Source organism: Nothoprocta perdicaria, unplaced genomic scaffold (genome assembly GCF_003342845.1).
Source record: "Nothoprocta perdicaria isolate Ctin4 unplaced genomic scaffold, notPer1 scaffold_107, whole genome shotgun sequence".
NCBI lineage: Eukaryota > Metazoa > Chordata > Aves > Tinamiformes > Tinamidae > Nothoprocta > Nothoprocta perdicaria.
In genome coordinates, this window is record NW_020454172.1 from 1,636,790 (window position 1) to 1,654,976 (window position 18,187).

Genomic DNA, 18,187 nt, shown 5'->3' on the forward strand with positions numbered 1-18,187 from the left:
TGAAACGGGCCCTAGGAAAAGCAAACACCGGCTCGAGTGCTTTCTCCAGGCTGGGACCTCTGGGAGCTCTGCTTGTTGGGGATTGTCTCGTCCCCCGTGTCCCTGATAACCACCCAGAACCAATTCCTGTCTGCCCTGGAGCCACGTCCCATGGCATTGTCAGGGATGTGTCCGGTGACGCTGTCCCGAGGTGGGCGCGGGGCCGCATCCGGCCTGCTCGCTCCTCGCCCGGGAACGCGCGGAGCAGAGCGAGCACGTTCCTGCAGCCGCCCCCGCCCCACGTATTGCTGCTGGGAACTCGCTCCAAAATTGTTTTTCATTTGCCTTGTCTAATTATACCAAATGGTGAGAGATTAATTTCCCAGTGGAAATGATGTCTTTTGAACTCGATCCAGTGCTTTCAGCCTTGACATTCTTGTCGTTTGGGCTCGTTCAAAGAATAAATTAACTTGAAGGGCTTCCATCAGGGCAGCTGCGAGGGGTAGGGGCGTCCCGGCCGGCCCGGCGGCGGCACCGGGGATGTTTTATCCTTTCAGTTTGGCCTCCTGCCTGCTCTGTGCTGGGGTGCTGTGTCTTGCACCTCCTGTCTGTGCCTTTACCTGCTGCGACGGTGGCATCCGGGCTGCACCAAGAAGTCTGCCTGGCTTGGGGTCCTCCTCCCTGGGGACAGGGTGATGAAGCAGGAGGGCTCTGGGGGTGATGGGTCACACACYGTGTGCCTGTTGCTTTGCTGTCGTGGCCTCCCGCCGCTGCTCCCACTTCCCCCTGCYTGCAGGCCCCTTTTTGCGAGTGCTGGGAACCGAAACCTGCCGGGATCGGCAAAACTTAAGGTGAAGTTTCTGCTTTTTCTCCGTCACTTGAGTGACCCAGCCACACGCGCTCCGCTGGCATTGCTCGCGAGGGCYGCTCTGCGGAGCCTCAAGCGTGCCAGTTATTCCAAAAATGCATTTTTCCGAAGCGGCCGCCCTTTAGCTGCGCTGTGCCGAGCCTGGCGCTGAGCGCTGCGCGCACGCTGCACTCGCCTTGCTGCTGGGAGCGCTGCGCCCGCCGGCATGCCCGCGCGCGGGGGCGACGCCGGGGCCGCCGCAGCGCCGGGCGGGCAGCTCCTGGTGGGCAGCACGTGGTGGGCAGCTCCTGGTGGGCAGCGCCGGGGTTACGTAACGGCGCTGAGCTCAGCGCTGCCCGCGCTGGCCGGCAGCCCGGGCGCCTGCGAGCACCGCGCGCTTGTGCCCAGGCCGAGCCGTGGCAGAGCTGACCATGCAAGGAGMCTTTTCCCTTCTTTTCTCTCTCCTCTTTATTTAATGGAGTGGGCTCTCAGCACCTGAGCCCTGCACCCCTGGCGGGAGCAGGGGAGAAGGAGGAGAGAGGGAGCGCAGGTCCCGGCCACCCGCAAAGCTCCATGCGGGAGCAGGGGCAGATGGGAGCCCTGGGCACGTGTGTCCCGGTGTGCCGGTCACCCCAGGACGGGGGTTCTCTGCCCGGAGCGGAGGTCGGAGAGGTCCTGGGTGTTCTCCAGGGCAGTGTGCGGGCTGGCACGTTGCAGAGGGACGAGGGGGACCCGGTGTCCGGCCGCAGGTTGGGGAGGCCGTCAGGTGCCTCTGTAGGCTGCTGGCACTCCGTAAACATGCCACCCCTGCCGCTAAAATAAGCGGGGAAATGTAATTTTATCACTTTCTGTTATTTCCTCTTGAATTGTGGTGAAATAATGGAGTGTTTGGCAGYGGAAACAAAGTAATGCGTTACTGCCTTTTAAACTGAAGACGTGCTAAATAATTCACTGAGGTTTTGCTGTCTTGAAATCCTTTCCGAGCTACCGTAATCGGCAAGCAAGACTCTCTGTCACTCATAGTTTCTTCACTGCAGGACGTCAGAGGTGATTTTTGTGTGCTACCGAAGCACCAAGTGAGCCGGGGACATTGTCTTTATGGTGCCCTCTGAGCACCCACACGTGCAGTAACATCCCTGGAGCAAGTTTCTCCTCCTGGCTTTCAGGACAACCCGCACAAGCCTTTTCCCTGTGGAGGCTCCCAACTCTTGGCACAATATTGGCATCAAAGCCCCCAGGATGTACCTTGCTCTCCCAGCACTTTGCCCTAGGTCTGGTCCTAGCAAARCCGCACGGCTGCAGCCTGGTGCCTGCGCCGCCTTCCCCGCCGATTCCGCTTTGTTTTGGGCAGTGGTGAGCGGCAGGGCGGGAAGCGCAGCCGCTGCCCCTGCCCTGGCACCTGCCCTGCGCTGGCACGCTGGCCGCGCCRCCGCTCGCAAGGGCAGCTAATGGTTTCTATTTATACACTTCTGGCTTGTTCATCTTCTGAGCTGAAAGTTGAAAAACTCGTTTGTGGCTGTTTTGAGGATTTCTGAATATGAATCACAAGGAAATTGCATAATATTGTAGCATTTCCCTGCTTGCCACTCTGAGAGCCGCTGCTCCCGCTGGGCAGCTGAAGAGGCTTCGCTCAGAACTTAGTCTGGGCTCAAGGGTAAGTCCCAGCACTGGAAGAGGAGGCCAGGACGAGTCCTCCTGGCCAAGACAGGGACCAGGAGGCAGCGATGGGGTTTTCCTCCTCAAACGGAGAGCCCTCATTTGCAACTGCAAACCAGGCTGCCAACGCTCTTAATGGTCACAGCTTTCTGCAAATYACTGCTACCCCCTGCCCAAAGCAGCCCTGTGCTCTAGTCCCTGGCCCCGTGGGCAGGACCTGGTGCCAGGATCTGATGGGACACACCTGGGGAGCCGTGCTGCACACTGTCACCTCCAAGGTGACAGCTCCTTTTGTGCCATTTTGCATCTCCTTTGCCAAGCCATGTTGCACATCAAATGTTTTGTAGTGGTTGCGTGCCCCTGTGCTGCTGCTGTGTGGAGGGAGCTGGTTAATAGACAGCATGGCCAACTGGTATGAACCCCGAGACGAGGAAGTTAACCTAAAATTTCTCACTGTCTTCTTTTGCTAGTCCCCGCCTAAGCCCCCGCTGCTTCCTCCTTTCTGTTACCCCCAACTTCCCCGTTGATGCGGAGCAGCCGCGGGGCTTGGCGCCCTGCTCCTCGTGCCCCGTGCCCTGGAGCGGCACCGCACGGCGTGAGCGGCGGCTTGGTGGTTGGCTCGGGTTTGCCAGCCGCGCTTCTCACCCGAGCATCGACACGTGGTAGCTGCAGCAGTGCGGTCYGAGCGGGCAGTGCGTGCTGCAGCCTGCTTTGCTCTGCCCGCTCTGCAGCGGGAGCTGCAAATATCGGGAAGGGCAGGGGCAGCGGTGGGAAGGGACCCYGCGGCTGCAGCGGGGCGGCTCCGCTTGCCCAGGTTGGGCAGCGCTCCTGTCACGTCTGTACGAGCTGTGCATGAAACTGCATCCCTGTAAAACCTAGTGCAGCTTCAGGGAAGGATTTTATCCGAAGAGTTGGTTTTTTTCTTCTTTGTCAAGTTGTTTTAAATAAAGAGGCAATAATTGAACACAGTGCGAGTGTTCTCCAGAGGTGTTTTAATTTAACTGTGCAGGAAATCTTCAAAATAATCATAAATCTGGAATTTCTGCGATGCTGTTTACTTAAACTCCTGATTTACTTGCAGATGAATCTCAGGCTTTTTTTTTAAAAACAGGCTTCACAAAAGCCTTGGTTCATGCTCCAAATGGAAACGATGCTGTGGAAGTGGAGCAAGAGCTTCCACTGAACCAGGTATTTTGTCTGGGGCTTTTGGCCATCTCTAGTATGAGCTTTTAGGACATGAAGGCATCAAGGTCTGCAAGTTTTGCTTTCAGGTTGTGTATTTGCTTTTGGCTTATGTATTTTTCTCTGTTGACTTGTGCAGCTTCCTAGAGAAGCTGCCTTGGCCGTGCCGGTGCATTGCGCGGGGCTCTCCCAGCCGCCACATTCCCTAGCCCTTTCCACGGAATAACGCTGGAAAGCGAGAGGAGCTCTGTGTTTGGTGAGAAGATGAGAAGCCTTTTGGATTGAGATGTGTTTCCTCCAGAGTGTTTTAACAACAGACAAATGGTTCGTATGCTTATGCGCAAGCAAACACACATATCTAATAACCACACTCCCTTTTTTGTCATGCTAACATATGGCTCCGTTCAGTTCCAGCTTTTCTTTGAGATGATAGCAAAATTGAAGATCTCCCCCAAGTAASTTAGATTTTTTTTGACGTTGGCTTATTTAAAATGTAGCCAGCACTATCAAATCTTTTCACATTCAGAAACCCCATTAGTTGTTGTTTTGCTTAATGAATTGTGTAAAATGGGTGGTGGGGTTTGTGCACTGCTCTGCTGCTCACCCTGAGCAGTTTGCTGCTGTAGTTTGCTTGTTTTAGCTAGAACTGCTTGCAGGCCCGCCTGGCGATGCAAAGATTAGGTCCTCCTTTTTGTTGTTATTTTGTGGGGACACAAATCCCAACACGCAGACTCTGGCACACACAGGGCTGGGAGGCTTCTCTGACCCTTTGCAAGGCCTGGGCCATTGCAAGAAAAGGGCCTGCTTTTAAAAGTAGCCTTTTTCTTGGAAAATGGAAGGATGTCGCAGAAGTGGGACTTGGTTAAAACCTTGATGTTGGGAGTGGTGTTAATGGATTAACACTCTGGCGGGGGATGAAAGGTTTATCCTTAATAAGATGGATGTAGGATGACAGAATCTCCTTGTTTTATAGCAGACCTCGTCGTGAAATCTCCTCTGGCCTGTGGCTGCAGACTTGCAGTTCATGGCATAAAGACACGGTGCTCCTTGCTCCGATGATTAACAGCCCCATTATAGGTTCAATTAGGCAAATGGGAAGAGCGGCTGTGCCGGCAGGCAGGTTTCCTTCCGCAGGCACCCCGCTTGCTCCGAAGCCAGGGGCCAGCTCCTTTCGGTTGGGGACAGCAGGGGACAGCAGACAAGGCCCCGGAGCTCCCGGAGCCCTGTCCCACCTCRGGGGTGCACACCATCGCCTTAAATACGCAGCCTGTTCACTTAGATATTGAGTCTTGTGGCCCGTGAGCCGCAGTGGAGCATCCCGCTCGGGAGCGAGGAGTCACCGCCAGCCATTCCCTGTGTTCCCTGTCCCCTCCAGCAAGTCCCAGAGGGCGGGAGCTGCCACTGGGACAAAAGTGTCTTGGGACAAAGCAGGTTTTTGGCCAYAACCAGTGCAAAGAAGCCTCTGGTTAGTTTTCTTGCCTGTTTTCCCTTGTTTTGTTTTTGGGGTATAAATGCTGTTCCTGTGGGTAAAGGCGCTCGCTGCCTGCAGCCGTTGCAGTGCTGAATCCTGCCYTGGTTCTGGCCGTGGGTGTCTTTCCTTGCCCCTGCGTCGTGTTGGGATGCCTTCGGTGGGGAGGGGACAGCTGGCCGTCGGTGCTGGCGTCCCGGCTTGTCCCGGCATGCGCAGCCCCTCGTGAGCCGCCGGCCCGGGCTGAGCRCGCAGGCGGGCGCTTCACGAGACCTTCTCCTTGTGTTTTCCAGGTCTACAACTCGAACAAGGACAACCAAAGTGAAGGCAGTGAGTATCTGTTTCCATGCAGACCGTATCCCGCGGGAGCGCGGCCGCGTTGGGCCATGTGSACTGGACAGCTGTGGCCGGGCTCTCCCAAGCACGGGGAGCCTGTGGGAAGGGCCGGGAGCACACGAGGAAAGTCACTTGCACAGCGCTCCTGCTGCGCAGCCTGGGAACAGCGTGTTCCCGTGCTGCTCCTGCACGGGACATGCGCTGGTGCTCGGTCAGAGCGCGCTGCAGCCAGCTGCACCCGTGCTGCTCCTGCACGGAGCATGCATTGGTGCTCGGTCAGAGCGCGCTGCAGCCAGCTGCACCCGTGCTGCTCCTGCACGGAGCATGCATTGGTGCTCGGTCAGAGCGCGCTGCAGCCAGCTGCACCCGTGCTGCTCCTGCACGGAGCATGCATTGGTGCTCGGTCAGAGCGCGTCGCAGCCAGCTGCACCCGTGCTGCTCCTGCACGGAGCATGCATTGGTGCTCGGTCAGAGCGCACTGCAGCCAGCTGCGAGCTGCACGGGAGGCTGGTTCTGCACCTGGCTTTCTGCCACACCGGCTTTGATACGGAAGCTTCCTATAAGGACTCACAATCCTGCACGGAGCATGCATTGGTGCTCGGTCAGAGCGCACTGCAGCCAGCTGCGAGCTGCACGGGAGGCTGGTTCTGCACCTGGCTTTCTGCCACACCGGCTTTGATACGGAAGCTTCCTATAAGGACTCACAATGAGCGTAATTGAGATGAGTCTGGATGCAGTCCCTGACCCTGGAAACCTATAGAACTCTGCTTCCTGCTCTTACTTCTATTAGTCAGCAAGAGACTCCAAGGGCTGGAGCAAGGCCGGCTTTTTGGTCTCTATCTAATTTTACAGAGCTTTTGGATTTTGCATCCTGCTGTGCAGCCAGATGGCCACCAGCCTGCAAGGTGGTTTATCTTAATCTTCTTTGGGAGTGGGGAGGAAGGGTTGCAGAGTGGTGGCACTGTGGGCAAACGGCTGGCACTTAATGAGTTCGATGCACGAGTGAGCACCCCGAGGGCATTGCCCTGCTCTGATAATGACTCCTGTGGGCCACTTGTGCACGTTGCGTGGACAAGCACAGATGAACTCCATTCTCCTTCTCCTCACCATGTTTCCATCTCCATACCCACTTGATCTCCCCTTTACTACAGGATCCCATGGAAAACTGTCTTTATTTTTATAAACTCTTCATGGACCTTGAGTTTCTTGTCTCCCTGCTCTGTGTCTCACTTGGTGGCCAAGATCCTTGCCCAGGGCTCTTAACTCCCAGCATCTTGTCAACTCACTGGTAGTCCAAGACTTGCAATAAGATTAAACTCCTCATTTCTCCACTTCTCTTTTTGGCTATTAATAGCACAATACCCTTTGTGGTAGTTCACAGCAATCATGGCTTTTCGTTCTGCTGCACGAAGATGGATAAGGGAGCATGCACAGAGCCAGATTTGACCTTGCCGTGACCAATGCTCGCACATCTGGAGCTGGCAAGGTTGCCCGAGGCCGAGCAGAGCTGATTCGGTCGCCTCTCCTCCTTACCCACACTCTGCCATGCCATATCAGCATAAAGCAAAGGATTTAATGGATTAAACAGAAATAATCTACCAGGCAAAAGTAGAATACAATGAGGCCAGCTCAGTAGCCCTAGAAATACTGTGCTTGCACGAGGGGCTGCCAAGCACGTGTGTGCACGACCTGGCCGCAGGACAGGCACCATGCGGCACCTTTGCACCGCTGGCGCCTTCCTCTGCTCGGGTGCCAGCCTCGSTCCCTTTGGGGCTGCTCTTGCCTTGCCCGTCACTGTGACCCTGGGCGTTAACACGGGCACTGCCTGGGGACCACCCTAGTGCAGGGCCAGGCTCGTTGTGCTGCGTGGGSCAAGCGGGGGATCAGGGCAGGTCCAGATCGGCTTGGCCTGTGCTGTGGCTGCGCTGAGGTGCTGGGTAAATGAACAGGATGGAAGCTGCTGGGGTGAGCGGGGAAATCAAGCTTTTATGTTGCTCATTAAAAGTTAAATTTAAGGATGAATAAAGGCAGTTTGGATATTTGATCAGATATTATTTCTGGATATAATTAGTGCAAATRAATCCCCAACCTTTCCTGATCTAGAGCTCAGCAATGAGTTGAAGGGCTTATTCATCTGCTTGGGAGGATTATGCTCAGTCCTTTCCATCTGGAGAGGCCGCTCCTGTTTCTCCCTGGCTGTGGCATCCAAAGCCTTGGCCGGAGCTGCGGTTCAGCACTCGGCAGCCGGAGCAGCCAGTGGCAAAGGACGCCCATGTGTGAGCGGCACCTCCTCAAACTCAAGCATGCTTGAAATGGAAGGAAAGGGGTGAAACCTGTAGCTAGCAGAAATAATTGGCACTTAAAAGTGCCCAGTGAAGAGCCCGGGATAACGCTGTGTAGGTCCAGGTGATGTTGTACCAGGATACCAAGAGGTCAGGTTAGGGCTAGCACGGAGCAGAGCTGGAGTGAGCTCTGGTCTCAGTTAGTCGAACCGCAGCCCACTCTCCAGCAGCAGCGCTGCTGTGGCTACAGGGTGCAGATCTGAGAGAGCTGAGCTGGTTTATCTGGTGTTCAGAGCAAGCAGGCTGCTTGTGCAGTGCTCAAGGATTTGCACGGCCAGCCATGTAGGTGAGTCTCCTTTCTCCAAACAGCCCAGGATCCGCTGCCCAGCACAGTGTTCTCCGGGTTGTCCCACCTCCATCCAAAATTAAGATATTGACCAACTGTGGGCTTGAATCTGCAGATGGCCGGGAGGCCTCTGGCCGTCGGTCCTGCTGCCCAGCCCTGTGCGAAGGAGCATGTGGCACGGTTCTGCCGCCGGCACCCGCTTGGGCTCCTGCTCCCAGCCCTGTGCATCGCTTGGTGCACACCGTGGCAYGGATCAGCGTGCTGCAGTTCAGCGTGGTGCAGCTCAGCACATGGCAGCTCAGCACCTGGCAGCCTAGCACGCTGCAGCTCGGCACACACTGCAGCTCGGCACGCGCTGTGGCTCCGTGTACACGCGATGCCCGCGGGTTGAGCGCTCACCCTTCTCACCACTCTCGCTCTTCCCTCGCAGCRGCCCAGCTGGATAACATCGGCTTCAGCATCATCAGGAAATGCATCCACGCTGTGGAAACCAGAGGTAGGGCCCTGCGCCTGGTGGTGCTGCCTGGGGGAGGCGTCGCGGCGCGCAGCGAGGGCGGCYGGTGCCTTTGGCCGGCGCGCGGCGTTCACCCGGAGAGCCGGCGCCCAGGCTGCGACGGCCCTGGCTGCACAACCCGGGCTCTAGCGGTCCTACAAACACCAGGAACAGCTGAATCCGGAAATGGTGCGCTGGGGTTCGGCAGGCAGCGAGGAAGGAGGCTGTGTGCTCTGTGTGAGCGTGTCCTGGTGCGAGGTCTGTGCAGAGCTCTTCCTCTCTGGTGGGATGATAAGCACTGCAGCATGTGTCCGTGCTGCCCCGAGCTGCTTGCCAAGACAATGGGTATAATGCATATACAGATGGGCTGTGGGAGCTGTTACCTGCGCTTATACAAAGGGATAAAAGACAGGCCCTGCAGGCAGCTTTCAGTTGAGCAAGGTCTGACTTGCCCGCRTTGCTGCCAGCGATCTTCTGCTGGCAGCTTCTTCCTGCCCACAGATGCCGTAGGATGCTGGGGGCTGTCTAGCATGGGGTGCTCTGCGGGGAACTTGCGGCACTGCGGGAGTCGCTGTCGGAGCCAGGGAGCCACGGTGACTATGGGCTTCTGCTGYCTCCCACATGAGAGTGTTTGGAGATTTTCATGCTGCTCACAGCTTCCTGCAACATCCAGGTCATGGTTTAAAAGCCATATGGGAACAAAGCAATAAATGCAAAAAGCAAAGCGGTAGATGAGACCAGCAAGCAAACAAGGCAAATACAATTATTAGGGAAAATGGAATGAGCTGGAGCTGCCGCGTTCGGCATTCCTAACTCAGAGGTGCTCTGGGGGACAGAAGGCTTCTGTCACCAGTTAAGTCCTCTGGCTGTCGTTGGCTGTAGCAAAGAGGTCTAGACTTTGTGTCGTTTGCAGCRTTACAAGAATAATAATATTTTGTTCAAGGCCTTGTTGTTCTAGGCCCTCCTGGAGAACTCRGGGAGGCTCAGACCTCAACATGGGCTGTTTTCCAAAGCTGCCCTTGGTGCTCAGTGCAGCCGTGCTCCCTCGCTCGTGGGTGGCGTGGCAAGAACATGTCCTGGTGCCTTTGATTCCTGAGCTAAATGAGGGCAACACTGTTAAGGAATACGTGAGAGCTCTGACATCAAAACCTAATTTTACCCTCTTCTGTTATAGCTAGGATGAGAGTTTGTACATAGTTGGTGAGAGACTTGAGTTATTGCTGCTTTTAGGGAGGCCAGTGAACTGAAAGCAGTGTTAGTAGGGCCTCCAACACGCTGCTAATGAACTCCTTGTTTCTCCCAGGGATCAATGAGCAGGGACTCTACCGGATCGTCGGAGTGAACTCTCGGGTGCAGAAGCTGTTGAGCATCCTCATGGGTACGTGTCTCATGTCACGCTAAAGGCAAGTAGAAGGTGCAGCTTTGAAGCCTTGCGAGGAGGGGACGGAGGCTCTTGTCCCAGTGCCTCATGGTGGCCAAGGTGCTCTAAGGACCCCGGGCTGCTGGAGGTACTGCTGGCTGGGGACAGGTAGGAGCCTTGCCGGAGCTGTCCTGGTGTCCTGCTCACACGTGCAGAAGTCTGGGCAGCCTTCCTGAATGAAAACTATAAAGTCTTCAAAGAAGTAATTGCTCAAAGCTTTGGCTTTTCATCTCACCCCTGCCGCATAGCTCCCAGAATATTTCTGAWTATTTTTTCCTAGTTGCACACTGCCAGTGGCTCTAGTTTCCCCCTTGGATGTTCTCCTGCCTGTTCAGCACAGTCTTGCTCAGGCCCTTCAAGTGCGCGGTCTCCTCGTGCTGGGACCCCGGTAGCAGATCCCGTGGTCCTGGGTGCTGGGGAGAAGGGGCGGCACTGGGTCACCCCACTGCAGAGCTGGGCTCTGAGCAAGGTGCCAGCAGCCTCCTCGCTCTGCCAGCTCTGCACTAGTGAGGAAACAAGCGCTTAGCTGCTTGTTCACACCTCTGAGCGGGTGTTGCTCCCTGGGACRAGCGAGGCACATCTGTGGTGTTCCCTTCCTTTCCTTTCCCTTCCCTTCCCTTTCCTCTCTTTTCCATTTGCTTATTAGCATCCCTTCCCTATCCAGCTACCCTTTCCATGTACCCCAAGGTACTGGGGCTCCTTTCTCCTTGCAGCAGGTTTCAATCCACCACATTTCACTCCCAGTCTCCTTGCCTCTCCTCTTCCACCGCCTCCTTCTCTTCCTGCTGCCAAAACGCTCCCTGAGCAAGGCCCTGGTGGCTCTTACGCTGTCAGCATTAACCTATGTAAAATTGATAATCCAGAGAGACTACTCGGAAGCAGAAGGGTAATACTCTAAATCACTGTTTCAGACTCCCGGCTGACGCAAGGGGACATCTCTGCATCACTTATGTGCTGGCATTTGGAAAGTTCTCTGCAGTCACAAGAGCCAGTGACTGACTTTCTTTTATTAATAAGAGTTTGGCATGGGCCCTGGAGCATGTGAGCGTGTCCTGCTGGCCACTGAGAACAGCAGAGAGGCCAGCCCAGCCTCATGGTGCGCACATTTGGCACGGCAGCATGTGAGCACCACTTAAAGAGCATTGCTGACAGAAATAGCCYGGGGCTGGGGCACCTCGCGCCGCGCAGCGCCCGTGCACCGGCATGCATGGGGCACGAGCTGGGGCTGTCCCCGCTTTTGGACACCGTCCAGAGCCCCTTATCTCCTCCGTGACCGGAGCTGACTCGGCTGTCTTGTAACGTGGTGGCTTCTCGTGGCGCTGGCAGCTCTTTGCTAGCGGAGGGTGCTGCGCCGCGGGCTGGCACGTCCCGTCCCGCTGCAGCCACAGCCGCGTCCCCACGCTCTGCATCGCCGGGGCTCTGCAACCCCGTGTCTGCAGATCTTCCTCCTGATCCCCGGTGATTAAATCATCTCGCTCAGCCCTAGCGCTGTGGCTGTCTGTGAGGAGCAGGGAGCTGCGCTGACACCCTCGGGCCCTCCTGGAGCATCTGGGGGCCCTGGGGAGCAGAAGCACCGTCTACTTCCACACTCCCTGCTCGCAGCAAAAGCCCGTGAATGGAGGCGACACATTTTGCTTACAACTTCAGGTTTCCCTTATATTTAGAAATGAATGTGGGCAGCGCTAGCGATTCGCATACAGTCTAAATGGCAGAAAGCTCAGGTTGCAGCGAGCGGGCCTGCTGTAAGTGACACTGTCGCGAAGGCCTTGGGCATGACGCGCGGCCGGCCCCGGCGCACCCCGCACCGGCCGCTCCTGCGCGACTCGCGTTTCCTATGGGAGAAGTGGACAGGAGCTTGGCAGGGGAGGGAATTCCCGCAGGAACCAGGAGGAATTCCTGCAGGAACTGCGAGGAATTCCCTCAAGGGCCAAGAGCCTGACCGGCCAAATGGCCTTTTCCCCCCAGACGTCCATGCTGCCCCTCCAGAAGACAGCAAACCAGCGTAGCAAATTCCTTSATTTTTTCCCTTACGTGGGGACACTGCTCCATGTTTACACCAGCTCATATGAGAATTTGTCCTTGTGCGAAGATGACGGCAGCGCGGGCAGCCTTCCCGAGCCGGCAGGACGCGCGCGGCCTCCGGCACCCCCAGGCCGGCCACTTGCGGGCTCGTAAATCTGGAGGCGCTCCCATCCGCGCCGAGCCCGGCCCGAGCGCCGGCAGCGGGACAGGGTGGCTCCTCCCGCTCCTGGCAGCGCCTTGGGAATGACGTCCAGGCTGGAGCTGTTTGCCCAGCTTCCCTGAAGGCCCTGCTGCTAAAAACCTTGCATATGTATGTATATCTATGTACATATGTATGTATTTTTTCACTATGCCAGATTTGTCTCCAGCCGGTTAGCGGCACAGTGGGAGGTTGCCCTGGCATTGAGGGAGGACGCTGTTCGTTTGTGTGATTAACACAAGAGACACATGTGAACTCGGTGTGAATATATGGGTTTTTAAATGTTTACTTTTTCAAGGGCTTCTCTTGATGTCTTTCTTTTTTTAATTAAAAGAGCCCCTTTGGCCTCAGGGAGATCCTAACTCTTATTCAGTACATCCTTTTAATTAGGTCTAAAGTTGAGCTGTGTTTACCTTTTGCTTTCAAATTCGGGAGTGTGTTCCCGTGTGGGTGACAAGAACYCCCCACAGAAGCAAGCACCCAAGGCGCTGCCGGAGCAGGGTGTCTGCGGGATCTGCTCTCAGGAGCTTTCTAGGTGCATGCAAGGGGATCCATGTGTCCCAGCCCTTGTTCCAGATGCAGCCTGATAGCAGCAGTGTCCCAGGGATTCCCTCGTGGTCAGAAGGCTCTGGAATCACTAACAAACTGGGGCATGGAGAGACCTGCTGGGGTCCTGCCGCACTGCCAGGGTAGGTGCCGGGTTTCCGCAGCTTTGGCCCACTCTCTTCTTTTTCTTTTCCATAGATCCCAAGGCAGCCACCGAAATGGAGACGGAGATCTGTGCGGAATGGGAAATAAAGACCATAACCAGTGCACTGAAAACCTACCTGAGGTGAGGGACGGCTCTCAGCGGGCGCTGCAGATCCAGGGGCCRGGCTGGCCTTGCATGGAGCCTCCTGCCCTTTTCCTTCCCTCTGGTATAGCCGAGCAGGAGATAGGGAACACACTGAGCTCTATACTGTTGCATATGTGGTACAGCTGTGGTTTTAAAGCTGCTCCTGTGAAGCACGGGGTGCAGGAGTGCTCCAGTGCAGGCTGTGCCTTGGTGCTGTCCTCGTGCAGGGCTGGCGCTGGGCTGAGCTTTACTGCAGCAGGAACTGCTGCGTGGAGCTTGGTGCTGTTATCATCTCGGGTTATCTTCCAAAAACGCTCATTTGTTGGCAGCCGTCAGCACTTCGTTATCCCCAACGTGCTTCTACCTGCTGTGGCTGCAGCTTTTGCTTTCGGCTGCTGTTCTGGGTGTTTTGTTTTGGTTTTTCAAGAGAGAGCAAGAGAGAAGCTAAATCCAATTAGGGTGATGAGTATAATTAGCGTCATGGATCTCAGCCTAGAAAATCACAAAACACTACATAATTTTGCYTGATTGGCAACCTTTGCTCCAGAGYCTGAGCTGCTTGCAAGGCGATGGGGGAAGTCAGCAGCTGGGGAAGAGCCCTCACYGGGTAAAGTGGTGAAGAAGGAGGAGAAGGGGCAGATTCGGGGGCACAGGGATGAGGAGGGCAGAGCTGCTGCGTGTGCAGGTGCAGGGCAAGCTTGCAGAGGCTCTTCCAGGCTCCAGAACTTCGTCAGTGTTAACATGAAACAGCCTTCTTTTGCTCCCTTTTATATCAGTTTAAGTTTACTAAGATGTCACGTTGAAGGGATCTGGAAGCAGGAAGGAGAGGGGGAATTTAATGGAAGCAGCAATTGCTGAAGTTTTATGACTAGATTTGTTTCTTTTTTAAATTTATTTTTAAACTCATTTGAGAATCATGAGCTTGCACAGTGGTTCTGAAGGAATGCTGAAATTCAAGATGGATTGCGTGTAGACCAGAAATGGAAGGAAGGATAAATCGAAGCTCCCTCAGTATATCTTATTCCTTCTGATGAGAGGAATTAATTAGCAGAGTTGCTGTTGCTTAGTTCTGCACTTTTAAAAAGTGAGCTGAATTATGGTAATGGCAAAGTTATGTTTCTGCGATCTTGTGGATTCTTCTGCTCAAATGTATCTTATTCATGTCACATTTCTTTTTTTTCATCCCAGGATGCTCCCAGGGCCGCTCATGATGTACCAGTTTCAAAGGAGCTTCATCAAAGCAGCGAGTGGGTTTTGTGATGCTTGTGGTGTCTGTAGGAAGTTTGCACATAGCTGTRCACAGCCTCTCCTCTCCACCTTCCCCACCGGCCTCCCGTTCGCAGAGCCGGGAAGGCAGAACGAGACCGAGGGACTGCGGTTATTTGGGATGTCCTGGGTAGAAATGTCGGTCCCGCAAGGGCAGGGGAGGAACGAGTGACGGCAGTAGCTGGTGGTTGTTTTTTAACCGTCATCTCCGTGGAGGAGGGAGGGTTTGTTCARAGAAAGCTTTTGGATGCGATCCGTGTGTGACCTCCGCGGCTGTGATCCRTGTGCTGATCCCTGCCTGGGCGCTGGGCTGGGAGCGGGTGCTGTGATGCCCACCTGGAAAGKCTGGGAAGCAGCCAGGGTACAAGCAGCCCGTTCTCTGATCGCCGTGGGCTCTGCATGCGCCTGGGCTCTGTTTTCAGCTGTGGTCCAGCCTGTCACTTGGGTCCTTTGTAAAACAACTGATGGGAATTGGTAAAAGGAAAAAGTGCCCTCAGCAACATCCCCCTGAAGCGGGGAGTCTTGGGTCCCCACGTGTCTGTCTGTGTTACTGTCTGGGCTTGCATGTTTTTTTTCTATAATAAAAACACTCTAGCAGAGATAAATGACCCTTGATTTCCAATGCAGAACTGGAGAACCAGGAGTCCAGGGTGTCCGAGATCCACAGCCTGGTGCATCGGCTCCCCGAGAAGAACAGGCAGATGCTGCACTTGCTCATGAACCACTTGGCAAAGTATGTACATGACTGATGTGTTTTTCTCTCCTTTTTCCACTTCCTCTGAAAGTCAACAGTGGCAGCAAAGTTTCCTTGTTTGTGTGCGTGGTGTTGACTCATATCTGCTTGACTGCAAACCCCGGTGTGAGCGCAATGGAAGTCGGTGCCAGAGGAGATGCGGGAGGAAGGGAGCGCGGCTCGCAGGGCAGCACAGGGGTTTTAATGWCCCTGTCGGTGCTGCGGGCGCTTGGAGCATCCCCGGCCTCCTGCCCAAGGACTGCTCTGGGGCACCGCAGCGCAGCCCTGCGCCCCGAGTAATCAGCACTTGCAGGTCACCTTGAAGCTTCTGGAGGGCAGAGGAGCCAAATGAATCCTTTGCCTTCAATGAAGAGCTGACCTGTAATTTCCCATCTCYTTCCTGCTCTCACCGGTTGCCATGGAAGCCTTTGATTAGTGTTTAAAAGTGAATGTGTTGCCAGGTGCAGCTGGCGGCCTCGAAGCTGGAGGCCCTCCCTGCCCCAGTGCTCTGTGTCCCTGTCCCTCCCTGCCCCTCGCTGCCCYGCTCCCTTTGGAGAGGCCTTGGCACCTGTACGAGGGTTAATGAGCACAGGAAAATCAGCAGAGAAATTCAGCAGAGTCCTGGGGAAATGCTGGGTTGTCTGTAGGAGAGAAAAAATCAGTGATACTTGAGTTATGTTTGAAGACGACTCCAGATGCTTCCTTCTGACATAGGTTTGGGTCTGTTCCCTTGAATCTGCAGCAAGGCTGTTAGAAAGTGAGGGGGTGGTTGGGCTCCGAGTGGCAAAAGCTGCTGTGCTGACTGGCTGCGGTGGGATTCAGCCGTGCCGGGCGGGAAGGGAGCGCAGCAGAGCGGAGCGGCCGCCGCACAGCGCCGTGCTGGCCGCACGGGGAAGGACAACAGCTCCAAGCTGTTATTTAACGGGAAAAATACTGTCCTGGAAGAAGGCAGGAAGCCGCRCAAGTGGGAGCACTGCTGCTCTGTGGGATCCAGTGGGCAGGGAGGGYTGGGACAGTATTCCCAGGCTGCGGCCCATCCTGGCTGCTGTGACGGGCCCGCGTGCGCTCTGGCCTGGGGACAGCAGGGTATCACCCTGCCGATGCGTTTGGATTTGGTGTTCTTTTCCCCAGCGATGTGTGAATAGTTGAGAGTGGCATTTGTATGAGATGAGGCAAAGAAACGCTGCTCCGAGCGCTGCTGCGGGACTCGGAGTGCGGGCGCGGAGCCACTGGCTCTGGCTCCAGCAGCAGCCGGGGGGCGGGCGCGGGAGGTGCCCCCGGGGACGTGTTTGCGCCGCCGCCGTGGCGTGGGACGGGTTTGCCCGGCTGTGGCTGTGCCGGCGCGTGCCGGTGGGGCAGCGGGAGGCCGCGGAGCTGCGCGGCGCCCTGTTCCCYGGCGCCCTGTTCCCCGGCTCCTGGCCGAGCAGCGGGAGCAGAGCGCTCACCGTCACCGCGCTCCGGCCGTGCCGACCGTGTCCCCGCGAGTCGCCTGGCAGCACCCGCTGCCGCCGGCTCCTGGGCTGCTTTGCCAAGCACAGCGCCTTTTGGCCCTGCACCCATCTCTGGGCAGGGCTGCGCTCGCTTTTCGGATGTTTTTATCAGCAGAAGGTGCCAGCACTGATGAAATGGGGAGCRCGGCGCTGCCAAGCAGGGGAACAGGTTGAGCGCTGCACGCGGCCCCGCGCGGCGCGGACGGACGGACTGCACGGACGGATGGACGGGCAGGCCCGGGGCTGGCGGCAGGGCGGCAAATTGCCACTTTTGTTAGTGGCTCTGTTAGTGGCATGTCATCCCTGTCTTTTTCTTCTCCTGTGTGGTTGCTGCATAAAGCAGGCTCAGTGTGAAACCCAGTGAAACCATGTGGATATTTTAACCAGCAGCTCTGGGTATTTCTGTCTTCCATTTCTTCCCACTTAAGCAGAATTTCCAAGATTAGTGTTTCGGKGGAAGAAGCCGACCACGTATTTGTGATGTGAACGTGCTCCGAAACACCTCTCTGTTGTGGAAGCAGAAGGCAGGGGAGCTGCTGGCCCTCCCCACGGTGGCCCTGGTGCTGCCTCCTGTGTGGCTGCTCCTGCCCCGCGAGCTGTGGCCTCCATGCATGGCCATGGCCTCCATCCATAGCCGTGGCCTCCATGTGTGGCCGTTCGCTCTCCCGGTGTTCCCGACGGCCGTGGAAGCGGCTGCCATGGCGACGGGATGCGGCTGTGATCCCACTGGAGGCATCGCAGCCCCCTGGGTGCCGCACGCCCTTCCTGGGGAAAATCAGCATGAGAGAGGAGAGACCGAGTTGACTGCGGGCAGTGGATTGCTCTGTTAGCACTGAGCTTATCCAGGCCAAGCCGGGATTGAGACGAGGAGCAGAGGGGCACCAGGCCCTCACTTGCACTCGATCGGTGCAAGGCTGAGGTGAATCCACAGGCACGCGTTAGGGACTGGGCACATGCCGTGTGCTTTTGGTCTTTAATTTGCACCAGAGCCAAAAGCAGGGGCGTAATTTGTAGGATCCCCCCTGCAGCAGCCTGTAGTTCGAGGATGGCAGTCGCGCTGCTGTCGCTAACGGCAGCGAGCTCCGCTGGGCACCTATTTCACCTGTAGATGCGCAGGATGGTTGCAGCAGCGCGTGCAGACCTGGCCCAGGACTCCTGACGAGGGACTGTTCTCCGGGATGGGATTCGGCTCTCGGTGCTGGGCGGGCTGTGGGCCCCGGTGCCCCTCGGCAGCGTCCCGTGCAGGGAGCCGCGCGGCACAGCGGCCGCGTTGCCACCAAACCCGCGGGCCGCGCAGCAGGAGCGCAGGGGAGGGGAACGCAGCCCTGCGCCGAGGCCTGGCCGACAATCACGCCGTATTAAATTATGTTTGGTCTTGCCTGTGATTGCAGAGTATCCAGGCAACGCGGCCCGCTGTGGATCTGCTCCGCTGCCCTGCTCGGCGCCGCRGCTGCCACCAGGTCCACACTGGGGCTGCGGGGCAATGGGAGCCGCTGCGGGTGGCCCGGGCACAGCCCCTTCCCCTCCTGGAGGGGCCGGGGGCTGCGCGGGGCCGCAGGACGGGACAGGATGGGACAGGACACCCTGCGCTGGCACCCRTGGCCCCGGGACGGGACACCCTGCGCTGGTACCC

At 56.6% G+C, this 18,187-nt stretch overlaps 1 protein-coding gene across 1 annotated transcript in view; it reads left to right on the forward strand.

Annotated features, from left to right (window-relative positions):
- Positions 1–18,187, forward strand: part of ARHGAP26 (Rho GTPase activating protein 26) — a 74,145-nt gene that overhangs the window by 35,479 nt on the left and 20,479 nt on the right. The window contains exons 12-17 of the mRNA XM_026045784.1: positions 5,426–5,462; positions 8,527–8,592; positions 9,893–9,967; positions 12,975–13,062; positions 14,254–14,312; positions 14,959–15,064. Coding sequence (XP_025901569.1) covers positions 5,426–5,462; positions 8,527–8,592; positions 9,893–9,967; positions 12,975–13,062; positions 14,254–14,312; positions 14,959–15,064 — 431 coding nt within the window. The remainder of the gene's footprint in view (positions 1–5,425; positions 5,463–8,526; positions 8,593–9,892; positions 9,968–12,974; positions 13,063–14,253; positions 14,313–14,958; positions 15,065–18,187) is intronic.